At 44.2% G+C, this 20,801-nt stretch overlaps 1 protein-coding gene across 1 annotated transcript in view; it reads left to right on the top strand.

Moving 5' to 3' along the window:
* The window catches only part of FCHSD2 (FCH and double SH3 domains 2), a 210,679-nt gene that overhangs the window by 110,886 nt on the left and 78,992 nt on the right, over positions 1-20,801 (top strand). Inside the window, exons 6-8 of the mRNA XM_074145762.1 lie at positions 2,716-2,849; positions 4,236-4,290; positions 4,743-4,871. Coding sequence (XP_074001863.1) covers positions 2,716-2,849; positions 4,236-4,290; positions 4,743-4,871 — 318 coding nt within the window. The remainder of the gene's footprint in view (positions 1-2,715; positions 2,850-4,235; positions 4,291-4,742; positions 4,872-20,801) is intronic.

Genomic DNA, 20,801 nt, shown 5'->3' with positions numbered 1-20,801 from the left:
AGACCTTATCAATGTTTACAAGTACCTAAAGGGTGGGTTGAAGGAGGATGGAGCTGGACTCTTTTCAGTGGTTCCCGGTGACAGGATGAGGGGCAACAGGCACAAGCTGGAACATAGAAAGTTCCATTCAAATATGAGGACGAACTTCTTTCCGGTGAGGGTGCCAGAGCCCTGGAACAGGCTGCCCAGGGAGGTGGTGGAGTCCCCTTCTCTGGAGATCTTCAAGCCCCGCCTGGATGCAGTCCTGAGTGATGTGCTCTGGGCAACCCTGCTTCAGCAGGGGAGTTGGACTGCATGATCTCTAGAGGTCCCTTCCAACTCTGACAATTCCCTGATTCTGTAATTATCAGGGCAGTAATTCCGGTTCAAAGTATTTTAACAGCGATAAAGCTTTTCCCACAATCTCCAATAACCATCCACTTGGTATTAACTTATCTCCACAACAAATTTAGCCTTTCACGCAGTGCAGTCTCTTACCCTTTCCCTTGGATTTCCAAACAGATAAATAACACATTTTGCTGACCTCCATCCAGACAAAAGCTTATCAAAATTGAAATTCGGAGACAGTAAAATACTTGTAACTTTACCCTGGAATGCCCGTCTAAAATCGAGTTTCTATTAATAGCAGCGTCTCCTTCCAAGATCGCAGTAGGTATTGAGTTGCTCTTGATGAGATGTCATCTTTATTTTCCAGATGTTTCCGGAAACCTTTTTACTTCCTCGCCTGGGTAGCGTAGAGAAACTTCATTTTTATGACCCGCTTTAATACTAAACTGGAACAATTTCAGAAAACCTCATCATCATCTGCCGAAAAGTATTGCTAAATGGCAGAGTGGTTCTGGAGGAGGGTAATAAACGTGTCTCCTGGAGACCACACTTGACCTCTGAAGAAAATTGATCCCCTGCCCTCCCTTGGTGCCTCTTGGCCGTCGGGGTTTGGGGACAGCAGCCCACCTCCTGCCATTAGCTTTCCCCGGAGACCAGTGTCTACCCAACCCCAGACCCCTAAATGGCATCCAGTCCCCTGATCGTTTTCTTCAGAGATTTAAAAGCGAGATCACTTTATGCTTTTAAAACGATCGCGTTAACAACTGGGGTTATTTGATATTTTAATTTTTCGATGCCGGCAGGAGACTTCAGGGATGAAAATACCGATCGATGTAGCAAAAACCCAGTCCTTTTGAAATGATTTTAGGTCTCTGTCAGCTGTCCAATATATACAGATTTTTCTACCTTGCTTTTTTCTATCAAACATTGAACCACCCACCACGAAGCTTACCTTATGGAGCCCCTTGCTTTATTGCTCTGCCCACATCAAATACTAGGCTTGGTGGGAACTTATATTAATTTTTATGTACTTTATAGCCAGAAAGAAACATGACATTTTTAGCGAGATGAGGAGATGAGCAATTTCTATTAATTGAACCAAATGTCTTTTTTTTTTTTTCTACAGGTGACTGTAGAAAAATGATTTAATGATTTTTGAATAAGGTGAAATTAATGTTACATTGTTGGATTATGTCACCTCAGTAGTCTCGCAAAGCTTTTAAAGGAGGTTACGTGCATTAATAATTAGTGGAATGAAAAACCTTGGGTGTTTAGGAGGGGTGCTGAGTGGGAGGACAACGTGTGGCACCTTGAATGGGAGAAGTTGGGTGTGTGACCGTGATGTGAAAAGAGGTGGGACCTTGGGTCTGGTCTTTGAAGGACAAAAAGGCAAATGAAAAGACAAATTGGTTTCTTTAAGCTTAAGTTTCCTGAAGTTTTCTCCGCTTGAGGCTCTGCCTCGAAGTATTGCCTGGAGCTTTCATTGACATCTAGTTTGTAATATCTATAATTAAATATAAATGCATTGAATTATCACTCTTACGTGTACTTAAGCTAGTTTGGGTCAAAGATAATCTTTACAAATCTCTTTCAAAGACAGTATAATCCTAGATATTGCTAATTCCCGTTTGTTTTGTTAAGCACATCCTTTCTGCTCAACATAGATCCATCACCTGCCCCGGCGGGATGGGGGAGAGAATCGGAAGGGTTAAAAGTGCAAAAACTTGTGGGTTGAGATAAACAGTTTATTTTTTGACATTAAAATGTACGTCATAACGCTGCTTGGATCATATTAATGAAAAGGGATGGAATTATTGTCACTCCTTGTCTCGCTGCGTTTAAAGCCTCTATAAGTTTTCTTTGTGAACGACACTGATTTCTGATATAGCCCTATTTATTGGAAAGCTCTCGAAATAGCTTAAGAAAAATGAGCTCTTAAAATAATGTTTATTAAATAGTTCTTGTTGCTGTCGTGCTGTATTTTATGTGGTAGTTTTTGTCTTACATTTTAAATTTTAGAGAAACAAAGATTAATCATTTTTTTTTGTATCACCTCCAGTAGATTGCCTTTGGATTTTTCCCAATTGTATTCCAATTATTTTGACTAATTACCTCGTCCAAAGCTTTCAGAACTTTGGTATTTAATTTGCAAGTTATCTTTGAATTCGAATAGTTAAACCACAGCAGAAAGAAAGAGAGAAAGAAATACGGTTTTATATCCTGATCAGCTTTGGCTGAATAATTGACCGGGAGTGACTTGGGAGACTGCATCGTTCCATCTAAAACGTAACGAAAAGTAGGGAAACGATGATGATGGTATTATTTGGATGCAAAAATAATTCATTAATGCTTTGTTTCCGGAATGCTTTTTGTGTTGTTTTTTTGCAGTGCGTGGACCAGTTGACACGGATCCAAGCTGAATTACAAGAGACAGTAAAAGATTTAGCTAAAGGCAAGAAGAAATATTTTGAGACTGAACAGATGGCTCAAGCAGTGCGGGAGAAAGCTGATATTGAGGCCAAGTATGTTTTTATAATAGCGTATGTATAAATAATTGCGTGTGTATAAAGCAGATTTGTACTCGTATTAGTTTTCACGCTTGATATTATTGTAGAAGAAAGATAATTGCTTTCAATGAGCCCGTGCCAAATTTTTTTTCTTTTTGCTTATATACATTTTTGTAACCATTTTAAGCACGCTTTTCCCTTGGAAAAATATACAACATATAACTCAGACATAACTCATTGAGGCTGGTTTCTTTAGGAGGGAAGTTAAACTACCTGCTTTAATTTGACCTTTCGGGAAGGACAGCGTGTGAGCTGGCACTCTTTTTGATTTTAAAAAGCTGCTTATTTCCTTTTCTCTCCACAGATCTCAGGTTTGGTATCGAGGGGGAGGAGAGGGAGAGGCAATGGGATGCTATTTTCCATTTTGGAAGATAAACTTTTGAGGCTTTAGGTTTTTATTCTCCCCGACATCCTAAAGAGGCTGATTTCCTTCCTTTCAGGAAAGGCAGTAACTCACGTGTTTTCACTTTGGAGTTCGGCCTCTCTTAGCGGGGTTTGCTTTACCCTTTCTTCCAAGTTGACTTCTTTTTTTATTTATTTATTTTGGGAAATTCCTCAGGGTTGTTCTTAGGGAACGAAAAGAAATTATGGTTTCATTAGAGAATTTTTCCATCGTTCGCTTTATGAGGGCTGGATGATGAAAAGAAGAACTTTAATAAAATTACCTGTAATACCCAAAGAAAGTAAAAAAACCCAAACAAAGAAACAAAAAAAAGCAACAAAAAACTTGGGAATTTTGGGCCAGATTCATACTGCAGTATTGTCCAGATTAAAATAGCTATTGTCTTGATTTTGTTTTCTTATTTACTTTCTAAAACACCATCTTTCAAATAGCTAATAAAGTACTCCTCTAATTCCTCTTTCATTAATCCCAATGTGAAAATCACACCAGTTCTCCTTTTAAAAACGTGTGCGTACGTGAGTACTCTTCCAGCATCCTCGAACATCATTATTAATGATTTTGCATCAATTTTCCTTTGTGTGGCCGACTGATTTCCAGCACTTTGTGTCTGAAGGGCTGACTCAAAACGCATCAAACACCAAAATAACTTGAGTTGCAGCCGCCACTTCCGTTTCCCTTTCATGATGTATTTAAATTTTGTTCAAAAACCAGGGTAAGCTGGTACAAAAGATGTCAGAGCATGCAGTGAAGATGCTATTGATGTAGCTCAGCATAATTTGTAGTATTTTCCTTTGTTTAAAAGTGTACAAATAAAAATTCAGACATAAAAAGTTATTTAAATTAAAATTTTGCAGAAGTGAAGTGCAGTGACCTGATTATCTTGTACTTTTATAGAAGGGGTGTAAGACATTAATCTTTTCTTTTAATATTTGTTTCAGGTCCAAACTTAGTCTTTTTCAGTCAAGAATAAGCTTGCAGAAGGCAAGTGTAAAGGTAAGTATAAAAAAAAAACACCTTAAAATTTCTTATAATCATTCTTTGCAGCTAATTTCATGAGACACATGACCAAAGTTGGCTGGAATCTAGAGATGACTGACATTGGGGAAGAGAAATTGTTAGAACAAGTGTTGAGATAAGAGCAGACTCTTTCACCACCCAGAGCACAGAATTACTCATGACCAAATATATAAGGAAAATTTTTTTCCAGTGGGAGTTAGACCTGCTCTTTGAAGACTACGTGTGGAATTACAACCGCATGAGAGAAAAACACATTAGAAATTAATTTACCATTACCCCTTACCATTAACAAAACTGTTAAGCTATTAATCCCTTCAAGTTTTGACTGTATCGATACATCATATCCATGTTAATTTACTATTAATAGATGTTTGGTCATTTAACTTCTCGTTAGTACCCGTCTTTTAACTTGAAGTTTCTTCTTGTAGTTAAAAGCACGACGATCCGAGTGTAACTCCAAGGCTATCCACGCAAGGAACGATTATCTTCTCACTTTAGCAGCTGCTAATGCACACCAGGATCGCTATTATCAAACAGATTTAGTAAACATTATGAAGGTAAGGGAGTTAATTTATGTATGGGGAGTTGGGAAGGGTGAGAATCTGGAATGCAAAAATGAGCCAAATAGAAAATCTCGGGTTGTTTTGCGACGGCAACGTTGAATTTTCCAATCCACCGCAGTAGATGAGAGTGCAGTTAAATCGATAGATCCTGGCATAGTGGGCAGGATCTGTGGTACCACTTAGCAAGCCCCAAAGCTAAGCAGTCCCTTTTATTTTTAATTCACTTTTTTTCTGAAAAACCTGGATAAAGGAATCCAGTTTATAAAACTAAAACCTGCATTTTCCTATTGGAGTCGACCTTAAGTAGCTGAAGATAATTCTTCAGTGGCATATCCCGTGGTACTTTTTTTTGGTATTCAGTTATCTGATCAGAACATTTCTTTATGGTGTGATTAATGAAAATATAATCGTTAAATATTTCGGTTTCAAGCGATGAATTTTAGAGAACAGCAAATCAGCCCTGCTGTGCTCGCGCGTGGCAGGTAGCCCAGCCAGGCCAAGAGCAGGTACTTGAACTCATAGGAAACGACATGCTTCAAAAGTTCAAATGTGATTGCTCACTTGTTGGTTTTTTTTTTTTAATATCATCTTAGAATTACTATTAGACTATTCCTGGAACGTAAACAGTTGCGGATAAATTGTAAAATCTGCGAAATCAGCTTTTTAAAGCTAATTCACGCTTTATATGGCTGCGTTTCACGTATTGATGTTTTCAAAGCTTATTTAAGTTTGCTATCTACAAACTATTTCCAGGTGATGCAATCAGCCGTGGCTACTTGGAAGTTTGTAATTTCCATTTAAAATTGCTTTATTGAAGAACTGTCGCTGTATTATAACAAATTGCTGTAGTATCATCAGACTTTTGCATACCAGGGGAGAAAAATATTGATCTGAAAAGCAGGTAACCCAAGTAGAAAACGCGAATACCAAAGGAGGCCTCCGAGGGAGTTTTATACGTAATTCCATTTTATCTTGACTAAGTTAACCACTTCTAGGGCAAATATATGCGTGCGTCTTGGAGTAAATCACAGCCCGTGTTCTAAATTCATTGGTCTGCCTCGAATCTGCATTCACAGAATTACAGAATCACAGAATCGCATGGGGTTGGAAGGGACCTCTGGAGATCATCCAGTCCAACCCCCTGCCAAAGCAGGTCCACCCAGAGCAGGTTGCACAGGAACGTGTCCAGGTGGGTTTGGAACGTCTCCAGAGAAGGAGACTCCACCACCTCTCTGGGCAGCCTCTTCCAGGGCTCTGCCACCCTCACAGGGAAGAAGTTCCTCCTCAGGTTTAGATGGAACTTGTTATGTTCAAGTTTGTGCCCATTTCCTCTTGTCCTGTCCCTGGGCACCACTGAAAAAAGCCTGGCCCCATCCTCCTGACACCCACCCTTTAAGTATTTATAGGTGTTGATCAGATCCCCCCTCAGTCTTCTCTTCTCCAGACTAAAAAGACCCAAGTCCCTCAGCCTTTCCTCATCAGAGAGATGCTCCAGGCCCCTCATCATCTTTGTAGCCCTCTGCTGTACCCTCTCCAGCAGTCCCCTGTCCTTCTTGAACTGGGGAGCCCAGAACTGGTCACAAATTCATGGAAGGTTAAATCAGATCTGGGTGTCTCAGAGGCGATGCGGCACTGATAGTCGTTGAGGCATCAACCCTGGCTTTGCTCTGTGCGGATGTGCGGTTAAACAGGAATGTTTGCGCTGACTAAATGTTTAGTACATGGAAATGGTTATAAGGTAAATATTTCCTTGTAATACTGGAGGTAAAATTATTAATTGATGCTTACGTGAAATAATTCCATACTTCCATGCATGGTTGGCCGTCAGCAGTTAATGCTCTTTCTTGGAAGTAATGCCAGAAGTGAATTTAATATCTTCACAATAAAACAATCATTGGAAATAATATAAAAATGAGCACATGGCACAGGTAGAATTCTGGCTGTCTCTGGGGGTTTATGGCTGCTTGTTGTACTGTAACCCCTGCAAAGGGGTTTGCAGAGGGATCTGGACAGGCTGGATGGATGGGCTGAGGCCTGTGGTGGCAGGTTCATCAAGGCCAAGTGCCAGGTCCTGCACTTGGGTCACACCAACCCCATGGACTCTCCAGGCTGGGGGAAGAGTGGCTGGAGCTGCCCCACAGAAAAGGACCTGGGGGTGTTGGTTGACTGTTGGCTGAACATGAGCCAGCAGTGTGCCCAGGTGGCCAAGAAGGCTACCAGCGTCCTGGCCTGTATCAGGAACAGCGTGGTGAGTAGGACTCAGGAGGTGATGGTCCTCCTGTCCTGGGCACTGGGGAGGCCCCACCTTGAGGGCTGGGTTCAGTTTTGGGTCCCTCACCACCAAAAAAAAAGACCTTGAGGGGCTGGAGCGTGTCCAGAGAAGGGCACCAGAGCTGGTGAGGGGTCTGGAGCACAAGTCTTGTGAGGAGCGGCTGAGGGAGCTGGGGGTGTTCAGCCTGGAGAAAAGGAGGCTGAGGGGAGATCTTCTCTCTCTGTCCAACCCCCTGAAAGGAGGGTGTAGCCGGGGGGGGTCGGTCTCTTCTCCCAAGGAACAGGCCATGGGACAAGAGGAAACAGCCTCAAGTTGCACCAGCGGAGGCTTAGGATGGATATTAGGAAAAATTTCTTTCATGAAAGGGTTGTGAAGCCTTGGCAGAGGCTGCCCAGGGCAGCGGTGGAGTCGCCATCCCTGGAGGTATTTAAAAGCTGGGCAGACCTGGTGGGTTAGCGGTGGTTTTTGTGAATGTTGGGTTGATGGTTGGACTCGATGATCTGAAAAGTCCCTTCCAGCCTTTATGATTCTGTGATTCTAAAGGGATTCTCTTTCCCTCTGTGTGTCTCCCTACATTTTGTGTATCACTGACCGGGCATGCAATGACCTAGGCCGGATCTTATCTCTTAGAGTTTCCGTAAACATTTATGTCTTTCGGATGGTGCGGGCTTTCTGTACTGTGACGTTAGAAACCTGCGGGTACCCCAGGAATGTGGCTTTTTTATAAGTTGCAATAAAACATCAAACTAAAAACCATTGAATCATTTTTGAAAGACTGAAAAATCCAATAATGGAAAGGGAAGTCGTGCTGGTGCCGTTCCTCTGCTTGTGTGCCCTTGTCCGGGGTCCAGTTGCTAAAGCCCTTACTGGTCTATGGTGGCTTCTTTACCCAGTTACTGGGCTCCCTCTTATACAGCCTTTTCTCTTTTAGAACTTGTTTTGAAGCTTTTTTTCAAAGCAAACCCTTTTTTTGATATGGAAATCTCTGTGCAACCTATTCCTCTGTATAAATAATTGTGGTTCACTGAAAACCTAAGTTGCGAGGACTTTCTTCAAGCCAAATTACTTTGGAAGGAAGGGACAGCATTCGAGGTTCTTCTTTTGCATCTCTCTCGGATATTTCTAGTAGTTGAATCTCCTCGTCTGGGAAACAACTGATTCTTAATGAAGAATTGTAAATTTAGGGTTTTTCCTAAAAATACATGAGAGCTTACGCATGTGTCTTTGCAGCAGGGTCGTTCTTTGGAGCAAGGGAGAGAGTAAGTCAATGGCAAGGTCTTAAATTGAAGTGGCTGTTGGGGGGCGGGGGAAAATACTTAGGAAAATCAAGTGTAATGTATCACTGGGCTCCAACTGCGTTCATCCAGGAGCTCTAATGTAAATTCAAACGTGAAACGGCTGAAATATAAACAAGAGCGTGTAATCTGGTGCTAAAACCAGCCTCCAAGGGCTTTCTGGAAAGGGCTTCAGGAGTGTCCCTGGGAATTACGGTTGAAGAAAATCCCACTTCCCCACCAGGCAGGCTTCTATACCACACCAAGCTGTGTGGCAAGGTCAACACGCTGGGGGGAAGGGATGCCATCCAGAGGGACCTGGACAGGCTGGACAGGTGGGCCCGTGTGAGCCTTGTGAAGTTCAGCCAAGCCAAGTGCAGGGTCCTGCACCTGGGACGTGGCAATTCCAGGCACAAATACAGGTTGGGCGGAGAATGGCTGGAGAGCAGCCCTGAGGAGAAGGACTTGGGGTTGTTGGTGGACAAGAAGCTCAACATGAGCTGGCAATGTGCACTGGCAGCCCAGAAAGCCCCATGCATCCTGGACTGCATCAAAAGAAGTGTGGCCAGCAGGTCCAGGGAGGTGATTTTGCCCCTCTGCTCTGCTCCGCTCTCCCCACCTGGAGTACAGCATCTAGCTTTGGAGTCCTCAGCACAGGAACGACATGGACCTGTTGGAACAAGTCCAGCAGAGGGCCACGAAGATGATCAGAGGGCTGGAGCACCTCTCCTGTGAAGACAGGCTGAGAGAGTTGGGGTTGTTCAGCCTGGAGAAGAGAAGGCTCCGGGGAGACCTCAGAACCCCTTCCAGTCCCTGAAGGAGGCCTACAGGGGAGAGGTGGTGAGGGATCTTGATCAGGGAGTGTAGCGATAGGCCAAGGGGTATTGGTTTTAAACTGAAAGACGGGAGATTTGATTAGATCTCAGGAAGAAGTTCTTTGCTGTGAGGGTGGTGAGACCCTGGCCCAGGTTGCCCAGAGAAGCTGTGGCTGCCCCATCCCTGGAGGGGTTCAACCAGCATCCAGGCTGGATGGGGCTTTGAGCAACCTGGTCTGGTAGGAGGTGTCCCTGCCCATGGCAGTGTGGTTGGAAGTGGAAGGTCTTTAAGGTCCCTTCCAGCCTGAACCATTCTACGATTCTGTGATAAAACCAGTGCAGTGATGAGCAGAGTCCGTTCACGTGGGGAGAGATCCCGTACGGTGGGAATAATCACCGGGGATTTCTTTTGGAAGAGGGAAAGCGTCCTTCGAAAAGAGATCTTGGAGGAGTTGGTCAAGGATAAGGCTGATACATCTGATATAACGTCTCGAATTTGCCGGGAGCTCTCAACAAACTTCCCACTCTGTCTCCACTTACATAAAAAAAGGTTGTTGTTAACGGTAGGACGGTGAGGGTTTTCTCATAGATTAATAAGTGATGAAGAGATACGGGAGATATGGGATTAAAGTAAATACTTGGGGTTTCTAAGGGAAGGAGATTTGCTGGCAAGATCCTGGTTTCTCCCTTACCTCTCTCCTCCTGAAATGCGTGTGGGAACCGTGCTGTGTTTAATGCACTGATAAAACGATTCTTTTATTTAGTATAATCATTTAACATAAACAATATGGAGAAGGAACTGAAGGGCGAGGGGATGATTTGAAGGTGAAGAATCATTCAGTAAAGCTTGCGACCGAGAGGTGTAATAAGATCTTGACCATTTTAATTGACCAGGCAAGAAAACTGAACATGAAATTAATGTTAAAAAGAGAAAAACAGTCAACTGGGGAGAAAATTTCTTCCTACAGAGTGAAGAGTAGCCGTTATGATTTATGAAAAAGACACTAGAACTGGAAAATGGAGTGAAGGATAAAGAAATGGAGACTTAGTTAATTAAATGTTTGTAATCCTTCCTCGAGGTATAGAATCATAGAATCATAGAATGGCTAGAGTTGGAAAGGACCTTAAAGATCATCTAGTTCCAACCCCCCTGCCATGGGCAGGGACACCTCCACTAGAGCAGGTTGCTCAAAGCCCCATCCAGCCTGGCCTTGAACACTTCCAGGGATGGGGCATCACTAGGGTAACATCACTAGGGAAGGGAGGTATTTGGAAAGGGTGTTAAAACCCTTCCTAGGTAATTCGTTGGGTATCCCTGACGTGGTGGCCACCTCGCTATCTCTAATTATTTCTCCATTTAGCTGCGATTCAGCTCGTAGACCTTCTCTGTGTGAACTTTGCAGGGCCGCCCACATTTCTAAATCATAGAATCATAGAATGGTTAGAGTTGGAAGGGACCTTAAAGATCATCGAGTTCCAAACCCCTGCCCTGGGCAGGGACACCTCCCACCAGACCAGGTTGCTCAAAGCCCCATCCAGCCTGGCCTTAAATACTTCCAGGGATGGGGCATCTACAGCCTCCCTGGGCAACCTGTTCCAGTGCTTCACCACTAGTGCTTCACATCAAGCTTCTCCTTAAACTGTTGAGATTTGGTCTGTCTGGCAGCACCTTTGGAGTCGTTGCCTTCTTGCAGATACTCGGCTTCTTTTCTCACTTCTCTCTTGACCACAACTCTCAAAGACAGAAATAAGCATCCCTGAAAAATTCACTTCTGGTACCAGCTGCCCCATTTGAAAGCAAACTGCAAGACTGACTTCTGAGTGGAATCAGTAGCATCTCGATGACCATAGGGCTTACTCATTTAGTGTCTGCTCTTTCAGGATGAGTTTTGCTAATTGGTCATTATCTCTGCTCTGTAGACCAGGGGAGGTTCCCGGAACCCACACCATCTGCGAGACACGACTCTAGTACCAGTTCACAGAATCACAGAATCTTCATAGTTGGAAAGGACCTCTGAGATCACTGAGTCCAACCATACAACCATACATGATATAGGGTTGGAACGGACCTCTGGAGATCATCCAGCCCAACCCCCTGCCAAAGCAGGTCCACCCAGAGCAGGTTGCACAAGAACGTGTCCAGGTGGGGTTTGAATGTCTCCAGAGAAGGAGACTCCACCACCTCTCTGGGCAGCCTCTTCCAGGGCTCTGCCACCCTCCCAGGAAAGAAGTTCCTCCTCAGGTTGAGATGGAACTTGTTATGTTCAAGTTTGTGCCCATTTCCTCTTGTCTTGAATCCATCCATCATTAACAACTTTTGAGTAGTTTTAATTTTAATTGGCTTAATGTTTCCAGAATGAGGCTGGTACTGGGTGGTGAGAGAGTCCTCGGGCTCTGGCTTGTGGGAAGCTGGGGGTGGCTTGGCTAGACACAGCCAGTCTCTGGCCATGAAATGCCAGAGCTTTGGCTTTGAGTTTGGGTTGTAGTGTAGGATTCTCCAAAACCATCCCTTTGGACCATCTTCATGGACCATCTTCATGTGTTTCCTACAAACCTGAAATTTTATTCTTAACTTTGGCATTAACTTGAATACATTGATAAATAGTGGATTAAAATAAATAAGCTGATTGGGCTGCCTGTTGCTATCTGTTTTCTTCTTCTATTAAATTACCTTTGGTTTTAATTTGGTAAAACCTAGGTCTTATTTAGGGAGATTTGAACCGAAGGTTGCCCAGAGGAGCTGTGGCTGCCCCATCCCTGGAGGGGTTCAAGGCCAGGCTGGATGGGGCTTTGAGGAACCTGATCTGGTGGGAGGTGTCCCTGCCCAGGGCAGGGGGTGGAACTGGATGTGCAACTGGAACTGGAACTGGATGATCTTTAAGGTCCCTTCCATGATTTGTGTGACTTTATTCTTAAAGGCTTTCATGCACATTTAACCAAGTTGTAGTTTTATTGTATCAATTTATTTATTTTATTAATTCTGCCGTCAGTTTTATAGTACCCAGCTGTCAAAAACTCTTTTGTTACACACAAAACTTGACTCCTACTTAGCGAAGAGGGCAAACCGAAGTTTATTATGGGATGTGTACATCAAAGGTTGGTTGTTGCATCCCATGCAAGTGGAACTGGATGCAGGCGGGCAACGTTAATTCGTACCTTGGCTTGCTGGCAGCCTAGACAACAGCACGTCCATCAGTGCTTTATAAGCAATAAAATCCAATAAAAGTTCATAGTATTGTTAAGAGAAAGGAGGGACGGTGATGTTTTCCAAGAGGAAATGGGCACAAACTTGAATATAAGAAGTTCCACCTAAACATGAGTTTACTTTGAGGGTGGCAAAGCCCTGGAAGAGGCTGCCCAGAGAGGTGGTGGAGTCTCCTTCTCTGGAGACATTCAAACCCCGTCTGGAAAAATTCCTGTGCAACCTGCTCTGGGTGAACCTGCTTTGGGAGGGGGTTGGACTAGATGATCTCCAGAGGTCCCTTCCAACCCCATATCGTTCTGTGATTCTGTTTTTGCAGTAAAACAGGGTTGGTTGCGCTGGCACAAGGTATTTGCCAAACTGTTGTCGGGAACGCGTAACGTGTGTTGGGCTGGAGACACCTTGGTTCAGAAGAAGCCAGCGTTGGTTTTGTTCATTGCTCATTTTGTTCACTCCTAAATACACATCGTGGCCTTATTTAGTTTTCTGTAACAGGCAACAAATCGACGTTGTCATTGGCAAGATGCCTGGTGACATACGGCTTCTGAGAATTTTCAGTAGTTCAGAATATCTTACTTTCGCAACATTTTTATGTAGGGGACGAAAAATGATTCCTTTTGCTGGGTTTGTAACTGTGAAAAATCATAGAATCATAGAATCGTCCAGGTTGGAAGAGACCCTTGGGATCATCGAGTCCAACCATCTACCCTACTCTACAAAGTTCTCCCCTATACCATATCCCCCAACACCACATCTAAACGGCTCTTAAACACATCCAGGGATGGTGACTCAACCCCCTCCCTGGGCAGCCTGTTCCAACGCCCGACCACTCTTTCTGTGAAAAATTCTTTCCTAATGTTCAGTCTAAACCTACCCTGTTGGAGCTTGAAGCCATTCCCTCTCGTTCTGTCATTAATTACCTGTGAGAAGAGACCAGCACCAACCTCTCTACAGTGTCCTTTCAAGTAGTTGTAGAGAGTGATGAGGTCTCCCCTCAGCCTCCTCTTCCTCATACTAAACAGTCCCAGCTCCTTCAACCGCTCTTCATAGGATTTGTTTTCCAGGCCCTTCACCAGCTTCGTTGCCCTCCTCTGCACTCGCTCCAGCACCTCCATATCTCTCTTGGATTGAGGTGCCCAAAACTGGACACAATACTCCAGGTGTGGCCTCACCAGCGCTGAGTACAGGGGCACAATCACCTCCCTACTTCTGCTGGTCACGCTATTTCTAATACAAGCCAGGATGCCGTTGGCTTTCTTGGCCACTTGGGCACACTGCCGGCTCATCTTCAGCTGCTTGTCAATCAGAACCCCAAAGCATCACAAACAAACCAGGAAAATCCAAAATTCTTCCAGCATTTTGAAGATAATCAAGAATTGTTCCTACGGTGCCATCCCAGTTTACCGGTTACACCACTAAGAAGCAAAACCATTCTAGGTCTCCCTTTAGAAAAGATTTTAATCCTGTTGCCTTTTTCTCTATCTGTCCTTCATATCCAGAATTGACACCTGGATATTAGGAAGTTGTGCTGCAGACCTGAGCTCTGCATTTCAATGTCTTGTAGTGAAACTGAAAAAAATAGCAAAGCTTAGACTGAAGCCCGGTGATCTTTTATTCTTTGTGGGTTTCCTGAGAAGCAGCTTAGGAGCGGTTGCCATCACCTGATGGCTGAGGTTCAGGCTGCAAACCGTTTTTTCAGCGTGAGTTGTCTGCCCCGTGCTCGGGCTCCTGCGGAAGTTTAAACTGAGGTCAGAAGGAAGTAAATTCAGGGCTGTTTCGATACCTGCCTTTTTCGAAACTTTATTATTGGCGCGTTTCTGTTTTTTTTACTGCTCTACTCTTAACTCCTCTATAAGTTCCCCTCGTGAACCACCTGAGAATATCACTTTATAAAGCGGCTTGTAAATGTCGATCTGAACAAAAGGGAGGCATCACAAACTTTTTAAATAATTCTTGGGTTATTTTTAGTAGAAAGGGAGAACTAAAACTCAAATTGATTTTCAGAGTGTACACTTTTAGAGACAACAGGAGCTCAGCAGCTTATTCCATTCCAGCCCGTGGCGGGGGTCGGTGTGTGTGTGTGTGTGTGCACTTCTGTGGGTGCTCAGGACTCTCTCATTCCAGCTTCACAACGACCGAGGTCTTTGACGCAATGTAAAATATACTTTAATTAAATGTTTTATTTTGTTTCTCTAGTATGTTTTCAATATCTGTTGCTCTCGAAGGAGTCCCTTTCAATGCTTGTATTTCAAAGTTGAAATCTTTAAAGAAAATCTGCCTTGTAGAGCTGGGTCATCAGTGGAGCTTCATGGTTGGTGTCAAACATACAGTCACCTTTGTAGCTAAACGCTCTTTAACCATCCTGAATGGTATTGTACGGTATAATAAAAAATATTTTTTTAAAAAAAAAAACAAACCCAAAACCCAGCCCCCCCAAGCAATTGGCAATCGAGTGTCATCTTAATGTTGGGGGACTGCTTACAGATCGTCATGCATTTTTTATGAACAAAGACAAATTATCGATAAAGTAGCAAACAGTAGCAGCTGGTATTTCTAAATAAAGCTCTCTGGTATATTTTTTTTAATAGAATTTATTTCATATTGTACCTAGTGCAGTCTTTGGTGTTTGCAGACCTCGTGGGAGGAGTAATGTCAAAAGCGAGTGTGCTTCGCTGGTTTTTTTGTCGTTGTGGTTTCAGTACGGCTTTTTATATCGTTGTAAGTATCGGTCATCTTTTCTGTGTCTTCTGTACTTTCCCGTTTGCTTGACATGAGGAAGTGCAATTGTATAATTTGGCTCTTGTTTTTGATCCGAGTTCTTGTGGTGACAGGGCAGGTTTAAATAGAACTTCACGTTGTGCAATTTCCCTGGAACCGACCTTTACTTATGCACGGGGGACGATACCGAGACATATTACGGCATCGTTCTTTTAATTTAAGAGCTGAGTTTTTAAAATGACAGGTAATGTCTACCGTTTTCACATCTTTGCCTGTTTTTAAGCACTGTCTCAGAGGGTTTGGAGAGAAGAAGACACCAGGCTGGCTTGTGAGGAGGGAGCTGGCAGTCAGGGGGGTTCCCGCGAATAGGGGTTGAACCATTGCAAGGGAGCACCAAGACTGAGTGTCCTGAAACACGTGGAGAAGAAGGAGATGCTGAGAAAACTGGGTTTTCTCAGCCTAAGAAAAGAACAGAACCACAAAATCATAGAATGGTTTGGGTTGGAAGGGACCTTAAAGACCATCTAGTTCCACCCGCCTTCTCCCTGTTCCAGCTCTTGGACCAGGTCCCTGTGCTGCTCCCATCAGCAATTAATGGCAGATCTCTGAGAAAGGAATGGGGAAGTGCATTGGATGTGCAAGAACAAGCTTTAAAAATATCATAGAATGGCTTAGGTTGGAAGGGACCTTAAAGACCATCTAGTTCCAGCCCCCTGCCATGGGCAGGGACACCTCCCACCAGACCAGGTTGCTGAAAGCTCCATCCAACCTGGCCTTGAACCCCTCCAGGGATGGGGCAGCCACAGCTTCTCTGGGCAACCTGAGCCAGGCTCTCACCACCCTCACAGCAAAGAAGTTCTTCCTGAGGTCTCATCTCCATCTTCCCTCTTTCCTTGTCAAACCCTTCCCCCTCGTCCTATGGCTCTCCTCCCTGGTCAAGAGTCCCTCCCCAGCTTTCCTGTAGGCCCCCTTTAGGGACTGGAAGGCTGAAATGGAGATGGAGTCTAGTGGGAGGTGTTCCTGCCCGTGGCAGGGGATTGGAACTTGATGATCTTTAAGGTTCCTTCCAACTCTAACCATTCTATGATTCTATGTCAACAGTCTTAATGCATTATCTACAAGTACCTTGCAGGGAGTATATGGAGAAGACTGAGCCAGGCTTGCTTTTTTGACGGTGATAGCATGGTTGGAGGCGGTCAAATTGGAACACAAGGAATTCTGATTGAATATAGGGAAAAAGTTTTACCATGAAGGCGGTCAAACAGAACCAAGGGCTCAAGGAGAGCAGGAATGTCATACTTTGGAGACATTGGAAGCTTGACTGGACATGGCCTTGAGCAACGTGATCTATCTGGCCCTGCTTTGAGTCGAGGTTGGACCAATATCTCCCTTTCAACCTAATTTTTTCTGTCATTCTGTGAAAAAACATTCTCGGTTCCCGAGCAGGATCTTCTTAACTTCCAGTTTCTAGGTGGTTTTTTCTGCCATTAACTGGAATAACTCCATGAGCCAACAGTGCTAGAATATTCATGTTTTGATGAACCCTGGTTTTTCTTTATTAGCATTGTTGGGAGTGTTTGTGAAGCTGAATTGACATCTGTGTTTTCACCGTAGTCACCCCCCACTGTTACCGAGCGCTTTTAATGATCATTTAAACCAAATGTAAATACAATTTCCAAACATTACTTGCACAAATGAGATTCAGCTGAAGCTCGCAGTGTTTATAAAAATGACCCGAGATTGAGGATTTGGTGCTTTTCCGTTAATAATTTGATTTTTTGCCCAAAAATTACTAGGGTATGGCAAACGCTTCTTTCCTCTGGTGACTCTATTTGACTTGAAAAGTAAGTTGACACGTTAGCTGAAGGTCTTAAATCGTCTCAGGAATGTTATCCTAGCGGTGGCTGAGCCAGTTTGTGTCCTGTATAAATAAAAGGTTAACATTTGCATGAGTGCATATTTCTGTAGGCTCCAGCACAAGCAGAACCAACCTTATCGCTGTAAGGAATCGTTTTACGTACGCGTTATTGTTTTGGGGCTTTTTAGAATGATTTAGAAGCACCCAGGGAGTTACTTTTCTAAATCGGAGATTCTGTCCTAAATGAAAAAAAAAATAGCATTGAGATAAAATAATTTTGAAGTCACTAGGGGTTTCCATTTTCTTCTATAAATCTCTTTTATGAATTCAGCACTAGTTATTCTTTTAAGATCCTGCAAGGCTCCCTTTAAAATATAGAGGGAATTTACGCAAGTGAAAGAGCTATTGTTTCACTTCCCGTTCTTGTCAGCTGCAAGGCACAAAGATGTTGTAATTACAATTAAGGCAGCCATAGATTACGTTATCTACAGGATCAGATGGGCCGGGAAACTCGCCTTTACAGACGGGCGATGAGTGTGCGTTGCTTTCTCAGGTTCCCGTGAATGGAGGATGAGTGAAGGGAGGCAGTTGCCCAACACATGATCCCTCGCGTTCCACAAAGATGCTCATTGTGGGCTTCACAATGGCCGGTACCGTCCCGTTTTCCCTTCCGAGGACATCACTCTCTGCGTTAAGTGCACATAAAAAGCCTTGAGGAAATTAATTCCTTTAATAAGGCCCTGATCGTAGTACGATTACGCATCCATGTAAATTGTTGAATAATTAATACAAGATCGTGCTCTCTTATTTAGGCTTTTCGTTAAATGCTCATAGATGACACTTCCCAGTTGATACCTAAGTGCTGCTTTGGGGAATTTTAGCAGGGATGGTCCCCCTGTACTGGGCACTGGTGAGGCCCCACCTTGAGAGCTGTGTCCAGTTTTGGGCCCCTCACAACAGGAAAGACCTTGAGGGGCTGGAGCTTGTCCAGAGAAGGGCAACGGAGCTGGTGAGGGGTCTGGAGCACAAAGAGAAGGGTCTGGAGAACTTCTGAGGGAACTGAGGTTGTTGAGCCTGGAGAAAAGGAGGCTGAGGGGAGACCTTCTCGCTCTCTCCAACTCCCTGAAAGGAGGGTGTAGCCAGGTGGGGTCAGTCTCTTCTCCCAAGAAAAAGGCGATGGGACAAGAGGAAACGGCCTCAAGTTGTGCCAGGTGAAGTTTAGGATGGAGATTGGGAACAATTTTTACACTGAAAGGGTTGTCAAGCCTTGGAACGGGCTGCCCAGGGCAGTGGTGGAGTCGCCATCCCTGGAGGTATTTAAAAGCCGAGCAGATGTGGTGCTGAGGGACATGGGTTGGTTTTGTCAGTGTTGGGTTGATGATCTGAAAGGTCCCTTCCAACCTGGACCATTCTATGATTCTATTGAATATGTGCTAACTACAGTTTTGAGCATTTATATTCCAGCTGACTGTGAGTAAACATTTACAGGGAAGTGAAAAGAAGCTTCCTACCGGAAAGATGACCGCTTCTGGTGGCAATTTTGGCAAAATCACAAGCCAGGGAAGTTTAGCTGGTTGGAAAAATAGGTGGTACCGTCACTGCTAGCTATGGTAGCATCTAATATTTTGAATTTCAGATCCACTGTTCGTACCCTGAAAGGTCACGTTACTGTTCACGCAGCTTTTCCAGGCTGAACTCGAGACAAAAGAGTGGGTCTGAATCACAAACTGAGCGATGGTCACATCTGCCTGATGACAGTCAGCTCTGTCTCACCTCGTGGTTTAACCACAAATCAATTCTTTGTTTCAGCATTTGGTCCAGAAAGGCTGTTTTATTTCCCAGGGGGCTCCGTATTTATTCCTCTAAATATGGGTGGGGAGTGTATAGTGTAAAGACGGAACGCAGCAAAGCTTGATGTATAAATCAGGGCAGCTCACTTAATTATCTTAAAACAATAATCATTTTTCGTGGGTTAATAAAACTGTTCCTTGATAATGCTCCTGACTTGTCAGCGGGTTTTCCTTTGGCTTTTTGACAGAAACAACTTCGGGAAAGGGTTGATTGCGAAAAAAAAAAAGATGTCGTGTGATTTTACAGATGCTCGTGAAAGGTATTTCCTGTGCAGGAGGTTACGTAGAAGAAGTCACGGATGTATTTATACAAGGAAGTTTACGGGAGGCTGGGATCGGTGGCGCAGTGAGTGGGAGCCACCGAAAGAGAAATTATCGGTGCTGAAGATTGAATGCAAGGCAGTAGAACAAGGAAAATGACTGGAAAACCAGAAAAAAAAAAAAAAAATTCAAAATCACGGCTAGGAAGAGAGCACAAGGAAAGCAACGTAGGGGTTAACATCAGGAAGGAGGTACTTAACAGGAACCCGGGCGGTCTCATGGAGAAACCTAGGTTAAAGAGTTAACACAAAACTTCCAAACTTCTTTTTTTTTTTCAGCTTTTAAAGATTTTTATGTAGAAACCGTTTAGGATTTGGATGGGGCTTCAAGATTTTTCTGTCAAATGTCATCAAAACTCTCCATTTTGAACAGGAAATGAAACTTTGCCATCTCATTTCAAAGCCGCGCTGTAATACAAGCGGAGCGGTTCCCAAAATCCTTCGTTCTGCCAGAAAACACCCTCCTGCCTCCCAGTCGCTCTTTAGCCAGCCCCGGAGAAATAACCCAGCTCAGGAAGCACCTGGGACACTCCGGTGGTGGGAGCAGGTGGGGCTACCTCGAGAAGTTTTAACTAAAAACATGCCACATTCCTATTTTAGAAGTCCCGGAGGCAGAAATCCCAAACAGGCCATCCCCGGGGGTTTTCTTTGATTGGGGGTTTTTGTTTTTAGAAGCTCTGGATTCACTTGAAGAATTGAAGACGTGAGGGAAGAGGTGCATTTTCCTCAGCATTTATATAGAATCACAGCATTGTCTAGGTTGGAAGGGACCTTTCAGATCATCCGTTCCAACCATCAACCTAACTCTGATAAAAAACAAAACAAAACAAAAAAAAAAACCCCAAACCAACAAAAAAAAACCATCACTAAACCATGTCACTAAGCAACATGTCACTATTTCAGCCCGTCTTTTAAATCCCTCCAGGGATGGTGCCTCAACCACTTCCCTGGGCAGCTCATTCCAAGGCTTAATAACCCTTTCCGTGCAAACATTTTTCCTAATATCCAATCTGAACCTCCCCTGGTGCAACTTGAGGCCGTTTCCTCTTCTCCCATCGCCTGTTCCTTGGGAGAAGAGACAGACCCCCCCTGGCTACACCCTCCTTTCAGGGAGTTGGAGAGAGCGAGAAGGTCTCCCCTCAGCCTCCTTTTCTCCAGGCTGAACACCCCCAGCTCCCTCAGCCGCTCCTCACAAGACTTGTGCTCCAGACCCCTCACCAGCTCCGGTGCCCTTCTCTGGACATGCTCCAGCACCTCGATGTCTTTTTTTTTTGGTAGTGAGGGGCCCAAAACTGGACACAGCCCTCGAGGTGGGGCCTTACCAGTGCCCAGTCCAGGGGGATGATCACCTCTCGAGTCCTACTCACCACGCTGTTCCTGACACAGGCCAGGTTGCTGTTGGCCTTCTTGGCCACCTGGGCACACTGCTGGCTCATATTCAGCCCCTGTTGACCAACACCCCCAGGTCCTTTTCTGCCGGGCAGCTCCAGCCACTCTCCCCCAGTCTGGAGAGTCCATGGGGTTGTTGTGACCCAAGTGCAGGACCCGACACTTGGCCTTGTTGAACCTGAAATAAATATCTGCTGTTATTTATAACCTCCCCATGTTTCAGTGA

This window comes from Numenius arquata, chromosome 1 (genome assembly GCF_964106895.1).
Source record: "Numenius arquata chromosome 1, bNumArq3.hap1.1, whole genome shotgun sequence".
Classification (NCBI taxonomy): Eukaryota; Metazoa; Chordata; class Aves; order Charadriiformes; family Scolopacidae; genus Numenius; species Numenius arquata.
This window is presented reverse-complemented; position numbering and strand designations above follow the sequence as displayed.